The sequence below is a fragment of the Peromyscus eremicus genome, chromosome 19, assembly GCF_949786415.1.
Source record: "Peromyscus eremicus chromosome 19, PerEre_H2_v1, whole genome shotgun sequence".
NCBI lineage: Eukaryota > Metazoa > Chordata > Mammalia > Rodentia > Cricetidae > Peromyscus > Peromyscus eremicus.
The window spans coordinates 65,454,241-65,468,805 of NC_081435.1; the positions used below are offsets into that span (position 1 = coordinate 65,454,241).

Below are 14,565 nucleotides of genomic sequence, written 5' to 3' on the forward strand. Positions count from 1 at the left end.
CAGCCTATATAAAGGACATAGATGAAGGAAGCATTCTTTGCCTGCTTGCTTTTGCTGGCAAGTCCATTCCTACACTGGCATTAGAGTCTACTTCTTCAGGATTCTGGCATATACTGAAGACCAGCCAAGACATTCAGCCTGGTGGACTGAATAACTCCTGGATTCTTGGACTTTCCTTTGGTAGACAGCTATTATTGACCTAGCTGGAGCACAGCCTATCAGCCATTCTAATAAATCCCTCCTCCTTTCTCCCTCTCTGATATATATTCATTCTATAAATTCTGTTCCTCTAAAGAACCCTGACTAATACAGTGTGAAACAAATACCATTTTCAGCCACTGTGATTTTAGGGCTTGTTGCTGCAGCGCAACCTAGCTTATTCTGACTGATAATGATGTCTTCTTCAGTCTCAGATACCAATTCCTAACACAACAAAGTATGCACGCAGTAATTCATATAATTCGCTTGGATATGAAAACAGCTTCAAAGACCAATGATGTGCTACTCCACACCATATCCATGTCCCTATCTTTCCTTGGTGATGCAAGGCCCTTGCTGGAGACACTCTAATGCTCCCCTCTTCAGGGAGGTCCAGATGTCAACTCCTATGATCTCTTAACAGCTAGATCCTGAGATAACTATGAGCTGTCATCAACCATTTGCCTTGGCTGAGATTCTGGTGCTGAGGAAAGCCTGGAAGCCTACTGCCCTCAACCTATAACATTGGTCCCTGGAAAAACATGGTCTCTTTAGCCTCCTGTCTTGTGGCTTACTTGGTCCCAAGTACACCTCTTCTTCCACAGGATCAACAAATGCACACTGAAATATAAATAAGGAAAATACTACTCTTGAAGTGAACCTGGCTGGGCTCAGACAAGTGGGGAGAAATTGCCAGCGCTCTTGGATTTGGTGCATCCCATGAGGGTGTACGCTGCACAGAGAGGTCAGAGCTACAGCTGCCATATTCTCTAGAACCCAGTGCCCCTTCAGGTCTCCCAGTTCTTGACATACGGCTTTCAGATGCTTTGAGATAACGGGTCTTCCGTTTCCTTCTCCTGGTAGGTCCCAGCTCAAAGCAGTGTGGATCAGCCGATATGACCTCAGTTGAGCAGAGGGCTGAGACAGTCCCTGTGGAGCTCTCTGAAGGCTCCAGGCCTCTTCTTGCTATCAAGTTTCCAGGGTTGGCAGTTCCTCTGAGCAGTGTGCACAGCTCCAGCCCCAGGCTTGTTCTCTGGAGTGCTTCGGTCTCCAAAGGCTGAGTGGTGCCACACCTGTCTCAATTCTCCATGTCCAAAGGCCCACGGTTGAGACAGATTTGTAGTTTAACTGCTCCTTCACATCTACTCTTTCCTCAGTTCTAGACAAACTGGCCAGTCATGGAGAATCTGAGGCCCAGAGATGTGAAGAAAGTGTCCTGGTCTATACCGCAAGTTGGTGCCAGAGCAGGCTGGAGCCTGGACCTCTAGACCTTATGGCTAGTTTCCCATCTGCTTTACTATATAGTTCTAAGTAAGAAAAATACAAAGTAGTTTTTCCAGAAGTTTCGTGCTGAGGCTCATGTGGGCATACATATACATTTACATCCAGATTGTTGGCTCCATGGCATAATACCGCAGGGCTCTGAGCCTCTGTGAGCAGCGTCCTGGGTCCCTTTGGAAGTTACCTGGCCCACAGTTGCCAAGAAACCTGGGAATTAGGAGGAGCTGTGCAGGTCTAGCCTAGTACTGTCTTTCATTTCTCATGGTGCACGACTGGTTGATGATGCCCAAGGAGTTCCTCACGGCAAACACGTGGCAGCTGGTGGCCTGGGGGATTCATCTGGTTCAAATTTTCATAATTGGACTCCTGAGCCTGAGACCTGCAGGCAGGAGAAAATTGACTTACCATCCAATGTTTGGCGAGGTCCTTGACTTCCCGAGCTATGTCCCAGTAACAGGTCAAGGAAGACACCGTATGGGAGGCAATGGAGCCAGAACCAGCAAGGTTGATTAATATAGGATAGAGAGATGCTGCAGGTGACAGCATCCCCAACCATGCTCACCATCTCCTACAAAGTGACATTCTCAGGGGCTTCAAAAACCAGCTCCATGCCCCCAACGTCCCCAGGTCTGACTGCTTTCCAGACACCCACACCTCCAACCTCCCATCACCTGTTCTAAGCATAGCACACACCCTTCCCTTACCCCCCTCTTCCCTGCTCATCTCTGTGACCAGGGCTTGGCTCCAACCTTAGTGTCCTGTTTCCCTCCCTTACACTCAATGCCTTCCTTTGGATGTTGTCAGAACAGGAGAAACAGCAGCCTCCTTCTGGGTCTCCCTCGAGGACCCCTCTGTTCCAATGCGGCCTCTCACACAGGACCCCAAAGCATTCTGACTTCCACCTCATTTAGAATTACCCCCAACCTTGCCAGCCCACCCCTCATTTCCATGCCCCACCCCATGCTTCCCTCCCTCCCACATCCCACCTGACCTTTCTACTTGCAATTTCTACTCCTGGGATATATATCCCTACCACCTTGGCCTCCCTAGGCTCCAACCTCTAGTGTGATCTCTTTAGATCTTCAGAGAAAATAGCCTGATCTAAAGGAGTCATAGCCAACTGGCCACATACTGGGACTCTGCTTGATCACCGGGTCCAATTCCTGTTACAACTCAACAATCTCAGATGGTCTTGCTATGTGCTTGTGAAAAACTATACACCTTGGAGTGCAAGTCTGGATTTTTTTTCCTGTCTCTTTAGCATCCAAATTATTGCCTACCATATAGTAGGTATTCAGTAAGTATTTGTTAGGTGAGTGTGAACTACAGGTAGTGTTATGACTTTGGTCTTGTGCTCCAATAAAGGAAACACATGTATGACAGGTTGTGAGACTTGAGCAGGGAAGAGTTGAGTCACTCAGCCGGCACCAGGCAGAGAGCTCTAGCATCGAATTCTTTCTCCTTCAACATGGGCCTTTACTGGGGTAGACACCGAAGAGGAAAGAATGGAAGCCTGGTTGATGTCTTTCTAGAGCCCTCATCTAAACCAGGTTCTTAGTGATCTTGTTTGGGAAGCACAGATAAACCTGGGAAAATAAGTCTTCCTATGATGGCATTCTTAAAGGGCTCTTTTCTAGAATGCTGGGAGGAACAAGAGGAAACAGCTTGGTGGTATTAACTTTTAGGTTCACAGACACCAAGCTCCTTGTGTGTTGAGTCGGGGTGACAAGCCAGCCTGGCCTACTCAGTCCCGAGAATGGTATGCTGGATGGAGGGGCAGGGTACATTGGGTATGATGCTGGCTCTGGTCCAGCCTACTAACCTTGCCCTAGGCCTCTTCTTTCTTCTCATACTACCAATTCTGAGAAACTGAGATCCCTGGACCAATGAAACTAGGCAGGGGTGGGGTGGGAAGGGCAGTAAGTAAACTTACCGTGGAGGGGTGTCCTGGGTGACCAGGTGATCTGTGTGAGGGAGACAAAGAGCAGGTGTGATTTTACACTGTAGCCTCCAACCTACATGCCCGCTGCACACCTTACTGTGGGAAGTGGTCCCCACCCCACTGTGAGAGGGCGTCCCCAGGAATTGTGTGACAGGCATTGGATGGATAGCTAGCCGGAGTGACTCTGAAGCCTTCATCTGATAGATGAATAGGAGTTAACTTGTGGGAGTTAAGGGAGATGTGGTCCCACAGAGCAAAACTGCCTTTCTGAGGGAGGACCCTAAAACCCAACGTGCTTGTTTGAGAAACCAGGAAGAATGGCAGGGTCACAGCAAAGTTAGCAGCTGGGGCCCTGTGACCAGTTCTGCGTGTCATCCCTGTAGAATTTGAGGGTAACGTCATTAGTCTGGGAGCACTGAAAGGCTCTGAGAAGGCCCCTCCCTCTCCGGGGTGCTCATCAAGCAGATGCCCCACCAACGTCAGGGACAGCAGCGTGGAGAGGCTTTCTAAAAGTGAATGGGTTCCCCAGCCAGGTGTCCCATTCATCTTTTCCAAGCTCACATGTCCTTACATTTTTTAAGCTTAGTTCTCACCTCACTTATTAAGGCCTCAGAATAGCAGGATGTCCTCTGCTTTCTACAGTTTCTGGAGTCTGTGGGAGCCCTTCTCCGGGGGTGGGGTACTGCAAAGCTCTGCAAACTCAGCCTCTCATGGGCTGGTAGAGAATCACATCCTGGCATCTTGGTGTCCTCAGCATCATGGCGCAGGACCTCGGGGCCTCAAGATGCTAGTTACAATGTAAGGGGAAGCCGGAGGCCTGGCTTTTATGGGACACTGGTTTGTAGCGTGGTGATTAAAAATAACCTGTTCTACGGCTGACAGGACTGGGTCACCATCTGTGTGACTCTGCAAAGAGCAAGGTACTTTGCAGAGCTCAGCTTCCTTGCTGCATAGAGCCTCCAGCAGGTCCCACCTCCGGAGCTGCAGGCAGAGAAGGAACTGAGCTGGTGCAGGTGGAGAAAGGACGTTCTGATGTGCCATGCCAGGTGGTCCGCCAGAAAGAGGAGGGGGCACCTGTCCTCCCCCTCGCACCCACCCAAATCTGGGGTGCACCCACCTAGTCGTCGGCGGGTGGCGCGCGCGCCTAGAACGCCAAGCAGCAGCAGCGCCTTGAGGCCCAGCGCGCTGAGCAGGAGCGCCAGAGTCGAGGCTCCTCCGGGGGCGCCATGGAAACGGAACAGGTAGACGCTGGCCTCCGCGTGGCCCAGGCTATTGGCTGCAGTGCACGTGTAGCGACCATCCCGGGTCAGTGTAGGTAGCTCGGCCGTCACCTGGTAACCGTGACCCTGGTCCCGCACGGCAGCCGCAGCCGAGCTGTTGCCAAAGGCGGGGCCAGACCAGGAGAGCACAGGCGGGGGCTCTCCCTCGGCGGTGCAGAGCGCGCGGAAGGCGTGCCAGGGGCCTGGTAGCACCGAGATGTTGACGATCCGGGGTGCAGCTGCCGGGGGAAGAAGGAGGGCGCGGGTCACCGGACAGAAGACAGTGCCCCGGGAGCATGAGAGAGGCGACGATTTGGTAAGGCAAGGGGGTAGCGATTTGCAAGCTGGAAGAGCGGGACTCCTGGGCGCCAGGCTGCTGCGTCCTTTTGCAGCTGTGCGTGGTCTTAGCAACCTATTTCTCTTCTTTGCCTCAGTTTCTCCGCGTGTACACTGGTAATCACAATTGCCTTTATTTTAAGGGGTCACTGAGATTTGGCAAACTAATACTTGTGTGTTGCCCAGACTATTGGGCTTGCAGCTGGTGCTCACCAAAGGGTCATGACACAGGGAGGGGGCCAGCTGCAGCATAGTGCTCTAGGGACAAGGGAGGTGCAGGGGTGTGGGTGGGGTGAGAAATTCTTCAGTGCAGGTGGCGCATCTCCTGCCTCACCCCTTGCCGCCTTTGGGATTGTTGGTTGTTTTTCTCTCCTTCCTTATGAGCTACTAGTGTTTACAGGTATCAGGACACCACCTATCAGTCCTAGCCCACCCTTTCCTGGAATCTGAAGTCTGCATTTCTACCAAGTTCTCAGAGGCCTCCCTGGCACCCAGTTCGCTCTCGGGACAGGGATGCAGGGAAGTTGGGTCCATGCCCCTCGGCAGCCAGCCCGCCTCACCGGTCACGCGCAGCCGGACCCCGTGGCGGCTCTCATAGCGGTCGTGGGCGTCGCCGGCGAACTCCACTCGGCAGAAGTAGCGGCCACCGTCCGCCAGGGCGAGGCGCTCGACGCGCAGTGACAGGTCGTTGCGGCGCGGGTTGCCCAGCAGGCGGAAGCGGCCGTGCAGGCTCAGCGCCATCTGGCATAGCTCGCTGCCGCGCGCCGCGGTGCACCGGAACACCTGCGGGCCCGCGTACGGCTCGCCCGCGCGCCAGATGACCGTCAGCGGCCCGTCGTAGTGGCGGTGCGGGTGCGTGAAGGTGCAGGGCAGCATCGCCGCGTCGCCCGCCTCCGCGCTCACCTCGGCGGGCACCTGCATGGACCAGCGCTGCTCCGGCGCGCCTGCCGGCCAGGGACACATCAGACCTAGCCTGGGGAGACTCGGTCCCCGCCCTCTGGCGGCATCTCGTACCCCCACCCTCCACCCTCAAGGGGAGCTGCAAACACTAGGACTCAGGCAGCACTCAGTCCGTTTTGGCTGGAACCCTCCCTAGACCTACACCAGGGCTAAAGGCAAGGGGATGGGATGGAGACTTCTCCAGACCCTTCCTTAGGACGGTTTGCCTCATTCATGGTGTATGACCTAGTGACCCACACAACTCTTTAGTATTATTCCCCATCAGAAACCTGTGCAGTTGCTGAAACACCGTGTTATTCCATAATTACAAGATCCTTAAGATGATAAAATCACTTACTGTGCGCCTCTGTGTTGAGCAAATCCCCTAGAGCATCCCTTCTAGTTTTCACAAGTGATCCTAGAGATAAGCATAGATACCCTGTTACATGTTAATAAACCGAGGCAGAAAAGAAGTTAATAATTGAGGTCACAGCTAGGTCGAGGCAAAGCCAGTGTTCACATCAGACCTGCCTGGATCCATAGCCTCCATATAGTGCTCTAAAGGCTTGAAGCTGTGGATTCATCTGAAGGTGCTAACAGTCTGATTTGTAGAGGAGAAACCCAGGCCTTGGGAGGGGACAGTACTTTTAAACAGGCTGAGTTGGTAGGAACAATTCCTTTAGAATCAGAATCAGCCCAAGAGGACTGTGTTCTGGGTTGGCTTCTTACATGGCTAGTGTCCAGGCAGGGAAAGGTGAGACCAGAGTGATGGATGCTGTATTGCCTCTTTGCTCTGCAGAGAGGGGCTGGGGTCTAGACTCACTTGTCCTATCTTCTACCCGGTGAACATTCTTCATAATGTAGAGGTAAGGGTCAGAAGCTGAACCCTGCCTCCAGTTCACCCACCCAGTGCTGGCAAACCTCAGGGTTGCTGTGGTTTTGAGGGTGCAGGTGCTCAGTCTCAGTGGCTTATGGCAGGGGTGGTACCTCCCCAAGAGAAGGCAGGTGGTTGAGCCTGCCTAGCCAGTGCCCCGGGGCACAGTGCACAAAAGGGACCTTTACAGGGAATAATTAGAATTGTATTATCCACAGTTCCTTTATATGCACCACGCCATCCGCCCTGAGAGCATCCAAGAGGCAAAAGACAAGACCGGGATTGTTAGAGATGCATAAATGGAGGCCAATGTCAGGCAAGTAGGAAAGAGAAAAAGCCAGTTTTCCCCCGATGCTGAGCCCAGTGCTGTTTGTGGTCAGCTAGCCTCATTGACTTCTTGGGGAGGAATATCCTCAGGCCTCCACTGGTAGCCCAGCTCCCATGGAGCCCGTACACCTGTGAATGGACAAGGTACTCTTCCTGCACAGAAGCACTCCAGACCTGCTGTTGCTGCAGGGACATGTACCCGTCCAAGCTGGCGCTTGTAGGAGCTCATTGTGGCTACCCTTGGACTCACTACCTTTTCCTGATGGGAGAGGCTGGCTCCTTCACCTACCCCTCCCCCCTCTTCCTTTCAGTTCAAACCCAGGCCCAGGTGGCCCTAGTGTGTGGCTCCTGTAGAGTGTTGTGAGCTCTTGGGCTGAGGTGCTGCACCTCCAATTGCGTCCTGCTGTGGGCACACAGCCAGAAGATCATCAAATTTAACCACAGTTCTTTTTTCATACCACCTGGGTTGTTGTTTTTTTTTCTTAATCTCTTTTGCTCTGGACAAGTTGAATTACGTGTTTGAATTCAAGTGGAGGGCTTAACATTTATCCTTAGTAAGAACTTGTTTGTTCAGTTGTTCATTATCAAAGGGCTACTTTTCAAATTTGAGAAAACTGAAGATTGTGCCGATCCAATCAGTACTTCTAGCTGAAGAAAGTCTTCTCAGGTCTGTCTGCTTGTCGCCTGTCTTTCTGACAAGGTAGCTCAAGCTGACCTGGAATTCACCGAATATTCCAATCTGACTTAGACTTAGTCACTCTTTGGCTGTACTCTCTTGAATGCTGGACTACAGGCATTCACACCATGCTCACTTGATTTTGTTGTTGTTGTTGAGACGGGGCCCTACTATGTAGTCCAAACAGGCCTTGAACTTGAAGTCTTCCTGCCTCATCTTCCTAGAAGCTGGGATTATGGATGTGCAGCCTCAGCCACTACCTCAGTTTCCCTGTGCTTCCTACACTCTGTGACCTTAGCCTGTTTTGACCTTTGCATCTTGCTGGCTCAGGGGGTCAGGCAGGGATCGCCTACGCATTGTCTGCTAGTGTGCATTCATCAACTCAGCAGACGTTTATTGGATACTTCCGCACTCCATGCCAGGTGCTGGGGTATGAGCTGTGGAGGCAGAGATGAACAGGATACCCTATCAGCCTGCTGGAGCTAGGTGCAGAAAGATCAATGAACATGTAATTATGCTGCACGCTGCCAAGTGCTCCACTGAAGGATACAAACAATATTGCCTTTGTCTGAACATGGTTCCCAGCCCACTTTCACTCACCGGCTCCCTCCTATTCAACCCCTGTTCTCTACGGAATCACCCCTGCCAGAATATTCTTCTCTGAGCCCCGAACCTGGCTCTGGCATCTCTCTCCTGCACCCTGGGATGAAAGGGGGTCAGGCTGTCAGAAGGATGGGGGCTGATATAGAGAATACACGGGGATTGTGTGCAGCAGGCAGGGATTGTAGAGCCCATCAGAGAAGAGGCACATGCGTGCAGAGCCCAGAGAATGTAGGGAATTCCACTAAGACCCGGGGCAACAGTCTGTGCACAAGGAAGAGGGGAACCAAGCCATAAGGCATGGCACCTGGAAGACATGGCGGTGTGTGCCTATACCCCCAGCCCTTGGGGTGAAGAGTACTGGGAGTTCAGGACACTCTTAGCTACACGGGGAGTTCCAGATACAGGGAATCCTGTCTCAAAAAACTAGAAAAAGGAAGCGTGAGGCATGGACATCACTGGGGCAGAGAAGACCCGATGGGGTGTGGAGGCCAAACTACTGAAGATGGGGTTTGTTGGGTGTCATTCCTCATCTCATTTACAACATAGAACTCCATGAGATGTCGTCATTGGCCCGTTTGTGAGGAGGGGAACGGGGCTTGTAGAGCTCAAAGTGACCTGCAAGGTCTGTTGGTGGCTGACCAGCAGCAGAGCCGTGGCGTTCCTCTGGATGGTTTGGCTTCCATTATTTATATTCCTACCTTAACCTCCATGCTCAGTCGCTTAAGAACAGTTGTAAAGTAGTCTCTTTCGTTCCCCCACGGAAAAGTCTTCTGTTTGTTTGACTAAACAAAACTAAAATAAGCTGCATAGGAACGGTTTTAAATTCCAAAGAGAAGCAGATTGTTTTAAAGGTGGCAGTATTATTTTAATGCAGTATTTTAAAAGGCAGTAAAACACAGCATTTCCTTGCGGCTTCCCCAGCCTTCACATCCACTGCGCGATACCTTCAGATGCCTTTTAGCTCGCACAGGAGGTTTGCAACGCTTCTCCACTGGCTCTTCACCTGCTCGTTGCCCGTCATGCCTGAGGCCAGCGAAAGCAACATTTAAGGTTTTAAAGGTAAAAATCCCCAAAGAGGGAGGGGCTTGCAAGAAAAAAATACACCTTTGCCTTGAAGTTTGGGAAAAATCCCCCCAGCTACCGACTGCCATGGTGAACTTGGAAATACCACAGCAGCGTCATACGTGGGCAGAGGCAGCCAGAATCCCAGATAGGCTTGTAGTGAGGGTTCTGCTGCCAGGGGAGGTGTGCTGGTGATGTGTTGTTTCCATCGGCTTTGGCGTAAGGAAATGGTAAGAGAGGCTTAACTTAGTCGCTCTAATGTCAGGCAACACGCCTCTGTGAATTCCACGCAGGTCTGTACCCTGCTGTGAAATATTCTAAAATGTGATCTAAACAGCAGGCCCAGGTGGAGTTTCCTCTAACATAGAGACCCTTTCACACCAGAGGCGCCATCCTGGCTCCCATTAGCAGAGAGGTGCTTCTCCGCTTCTGAGTGGGCTCAAAGGAGCAAATGGATGCTTGGATTCTCTTAGGCAGAGGCCTTTGGATGGGCCCACGCAGAGGACTCAAGGTGAAGGTGAGCAGTCTTTAGCAGGTATTGTCCAGAGAACAAAGACATCTGCTTTGGCAGAGATCCTAGCTCCTGGCCTCCGGGGACATTTACCACTGCCTCTGGCAGCTCTCCACTGCCTGCTGAGAAGTGACGCTTTCTGCAGAGTCTCTCTGTCTGCCATGTGTCCGGCAGCTTCCAGGGGTCAATGGGAAGTCCACATTCTTCTTGTTGCCCCAAGTGTCTGCCTCCAGTGATGGGCCACCAGGGATGGTAGGTGCATGTCAGCTTTGGCGTACATAGCTGAACCTAGGTGACCATTCCAACTCTGGTAAGAAAATATAACTGAAAAGCTAGAAAGTAGTTTCTGTAAGGCCATTTAAGGCAGCAAGGATTGACACCTGACATTCACTAAGGCTGGAAGGAGTCCGTGGAAACTGTGAAATCACAGAGCAGCAATGATACAGTAAAACCATTGTTTACAGGAGGAAAGCCATAGAGCCGTGACTCACCGTGACCTCGTATCAGGCCAAAGTGACCAACCTACAGTGCCATTCGGAAGAAGAATAAATCTAGAGGGTTCTGACTCATCATGGCCCTGCAGCAGGCTGTGTAACAGGTGCACAAGGATGAAAGTTCATTGTCCTCAATGTTGTCTTGTTGGATGGAGAGGCAGGGGCTCCAGCCCTGACTCCAAAGTTGGTGGTGGGACCTTACATGAGGCTCTATGCTTGTTGGCTTGCTAGCTCCTCCATGAAATACTATTTCTGGATGTTTACTCAAGTGACTGAGTCTAAAATTCTGGCTAGCTGGGCATGCCAGTTCTCACTGCTATAATGCCATCCCCCCGCCCCCCCCCCCACACACACAGTCAGCCCATGGTGATGACTGTGCATGTGGAATTATCTTTCCCCAGCTTTTAAAATTTATGGTCCTAGTCCTTAGGAGGCTGAAGCAGGTAGATCTTAAATTTAAGGCCAGCCTAGGCCGCATAGTAAGTCTCAGGTCAACCTGGATTATATGATAAGACTTTCAAACCACTAAAAAAAAAAAAAAAAAAAAAAATCAAGAAAAAAAATCACCTAAACCTTAAAGCCAAATTTGGGGTAAAACTGACAGTACATAAAATATTTTAGAAATATGTCTAGTTAAAAACTTTTAGGTACTTAAAAGAAAGCCACTAGCTAACCAGTAAACAGTTACTAGAAAAGATGTGTTCACACCTTACAGCTCCTTTGCTGTTGGGTACCACGTGGTCCAGTGACGCTCCCATAGGCCCCTCAAAGTGGCCACATCCTCATCATTGGGGTGCAGCTGGGGTAATTTGATGCACTATCCCAAAGGCTCCCTGAAGTAGGAAGGAGAAGGAACCCGGACGCAAAAGGTGGGAGGGAGAATCCAAACTGGATTAGAACCAGAAACCTTTGCTTTGGACACAGCTGGCCGAAGATTTGCAGCAGTCCCACGGTGAGAAAGGAGGTAGGAATCTGCAAGGAGTCTGTGTTGACCGTCTATGAGGTGCTGGACATAGTCACACTTACTGCTTATCAGTGTGTGGTGGAGTAGGGACGGGCACTATTCAAGCATTAAAGGTCTCCTGGGATGGTCCAGACAGGAAAGTGAACCTCCTGGTGGGCAAGGGACTGTTTTGTAGGCAGAGTTTCCTGTCCAGACTGCCTGGTCCCAAATAAACACACAGGGGCTTATATTAATTACACACGCTTAGCCAATAGCTCAGGCTTGTTATTAACTAGCTCTTACGTTTAAATTGTCCCCTTTCTACTAATCTATGTATTGTCATGTGGCTCGTGGCTTTACCTGTCCTCTAGGATGTCTTGTTTCCTGGGCGGCTGGCTCGGCCCTTCTTCCCCCAGGCATTTTTGGTTTGGCTTTCCTGCCTAGCCTTATTCTGCCTTGCGATAGGCCAATCAGCTTTTTTTTTTTTTTTATTAACCAGTGAGCATAATACATATTCACAGCATACAGAAGGATTATTCCACGGCACTGTTTCCCTCAAAACCGCCTGGGCGTGCTAGCAGGCGTGTTCTCAAGAGCGGCTCCAGTGGTGGTCTCTTGGGCATTGTGGCACCCAGAGGGACAGGTTTGGGGGCAAAAAGCTATGTTCAGCCTAGTCATTAAACTTCACCAACGGGTGGAGCTCTAGCTGGGGTATGCTGCTGTTCACCGACCTTGTCCTACCTGGCTCTCCTACCCTTGAGCTCCCTCTAGCCATTATCTCTTTGACCTTGTAGGTGGCAGAACAGCTTGTCAGTGGAGAAGAGTCGAGGAAAGGGAAGATGTGGACAGCAGAAATTCTATCCTTTAAGGACAGACCTAGAAGGTTCCAGAATGGGCGAGTCTGAGGGGTGTGAGTAGAAGGCCTGGTTAGTCTCCATCTCTCTTCAGGGATCTCCTTTTTAGCCCTGTTTCTCCAGCCATGTGGGTGTGATGTGGCTGTGCACATGACCCGGTCAGTCACCTGAGCTGATGGAGAGGCTGAGCCATAGGCTGGCCCTGGCCTGCAACCAGTGCCCACCATAGGGTGTTGTTCATATTTGGCCCCCGTCCTGGTCTTCAGGGTAGTTCTGGTTCTGCTCTGCTTCTGTCCTTCTCTTAAGTAGGGTTTCCTCAGTTGAGCAGACTTTCCCACAATGCTTGCTGGGAACAGGAAAGACCTTCTCATTTAACCGTCCCATTTCCTCCTGGCCTCAGTGATCTCGGTGACAGGGACCAGTTCTTTCGGGCTTATGAGAGTTAGATAACTGGCCTTCTCATAGCTTGTGAATACCAGGACTGGTACCTGAAGTTTGCACCTGATATCAATTTCTCTGTCCTTAGCCATTCACAGATCTGCCAGTCCAGGTTGGGGCATGATTAACCCCTTAGATCTTGCCCTCAGAGTAACATTTCTGAGTTAGATCTCCTGAAGGAAAAACAGCCCTGACTGATCACCATCTCTACCACTGTGGGATGGCAGGACATGAGTTGGAGGAAAGAGGGCTGAAGCCAGACACACCAAGGTTCATCTATCAGCTCTATCCGGGCCCCACATGGGGAAAGTTGACTGATAACTCAGAATGCCATCATGCCAGCATGTGGTATACGTGGCATCACTCAGAATGCCATCATGCCAGCATGTGGTACACGTGGCATCGATGGCATAGACAATGTTTAGGAGCGGTTATGAGGGGGATGTCCCCGGCTGGGGTGAGGGAGGATGGCTGGGGTGGGGAAAGGGCTTCTGAGATTTGACTTTGCCATCCGTCCTCACCACTCTCAATCATCCTGGGCATTGGCCTCTCCGGGAAAGGTGGCTGGCAATGTTGGGCCCTGGGTCTTGCTGCCTGATATTCTGATTCTGCAGATCATGGATGGGGCCCAAGAATTTGCATTTTAACTAATGTGCTCCCCTGATTCTGAAGCAGGTAGACTCGGCCGCATCCTTTGAAAAATCCCTGTTCCCAGGGAAGACTTTCCTGTTAGCAGGTTAGTGCAGCCTCTGTCCTTGGTCTGATTCCTCACACAGAACCATCCTCACCCTTGTCCCAGCACACCACAAGCTTGTGGTGTCCTTGTCCCTGGGGCAGTCGGATGACAGCGACACTCAACCTCTGTCCAGAGCCAGCACCTTCTTCCCCATTCTAGGGATTTACTCCCCTCACAGCAAACGATAGGGATGTGGCCTCTGTATAGTGGTGAACACTGAGGCACACGAAATCAGGGCACTGTCCAAAGTCACTTAGAAGCCCAAGACAAGGCCACGATTCGGCTCTCTGCCCTCGGTCCCCACAGCCCTCTAATACACATAGCTTTCCTCCTGCACAGACCTGGAGGCTCTGGGCAAATGCAGCTGCTGAGTTTTGAGGGCAGGAGACCACAGCTAAGGCTTTCTCTACTCTGCGTCAGAGTAAGTAGGGGAACTCACCCATCTGGAGGACACATGCCAAGCAAGCCAGGAGCTGGATGGACCCTTCCATGCTTGAACGTCTGTACACCCAGCAGCCCTCTAGCCTGCCAGGCCACCACAGAGAACCCTCCTTGGTGTGGGTGTGACAAAGGCAGGTGGGCGTGCTGTGTGCCCAATCTGCAGGCCCACCGGACTCTAAGGACGCTGGAGGAACTGGGGAGAGGCAGCCAAGTGGGCAGCGGTGTGATGAGGCAGGACCCGTGCACTTTAGTCATGGGAAAAGCCAACAGGAAGCCCTGGCGTGAGTCTCCCAGGAAGGAACCAGGGAAGCAGAGGGGAAGAAGCAGGGCCCTCGCTCTTCCCCCTTTCCCTCTTCTTTTCCTCTCATTTCTCCATCTCCCGTCCTAAAATTTTAGTGTACTAGGCGGTTTTGTCTCCCCGCCCCTTTCCCTTTTCCTTTTGGAAAAATATCATTTCCTGCAGAGGCTTTGTCAAAGTGCTGAGGGGCCTGTCATGGTGGTGACACAGAGGTGTGAGGCCCTGGGAAGGTGTCAGGATTTGCTAGAAGAGACTAGCACAGGCCGGCAGACGGCTCTGTTTGTGACCAGAACCCTCTCCAGAGGTTCTGCCTCCTAGAACAGCACTTCTGATGGTTAGTGCTTGTGAAGACT

At 51.5% G+C, this 14,565-nt stretch overlaps 1 protein-coding gene across 1 annotated transcript; it reads right to left on the minus strand.

The window, feature by feature from the left end:
- Positions 1 to 1,731: 1,731 nt before the first annotated feature.
- Positions 1,732 to 13,964, minus strand: Siglec15 (sialic acid binding Ig like lectin 15). Its single transcript, XM_059245931.1, has 6 exons — positions 13,913 to 13,964; positions 6,314 to 6,373; positions 5,577 to 5,960; positions 4,539 to 4,919; positions 3,413 to 3,443; positions 1,732 to 1,858 (listed from the first exon to the last, which is right to left on the minus strand). Exons 1-6 carry the CDS (start codon positions 13,962 to 13,964, stop codon positions 1,732 to 1,734), a joined length of 1,035 nt encoding a protein of 344 aa, XP_059101914.1.
- Between the last annotated feature and the right edge of the window lie 601 nt (positions 13,965 to 14,565).

Bases quoted from the DNA above. Each gene is read 5' to 3' on its own strand.
- Siglec15 (XM_059245931.1), bottom strand. From the start codon at position 13,964: ATGGAAGGGTCCATCCAGCTCCTGGCTTGCTTGGCATGTGTCCTCCAG. The intron at 6,374-13,912 runs GTGAGTTCCCCT...GCTTATCTCTAG, and splicing joins GGCATGTGTCCTCCAGATGG to GATCACTTGTGAAAACTAGA. The intron at 1,859-3,412 runs GTAAGTTTACTT...TCCTGCCTGCAG, and splicing joins ACCCAGGACACCCCTCCACG to GTCTCAGGCTCAGGAGTCCA.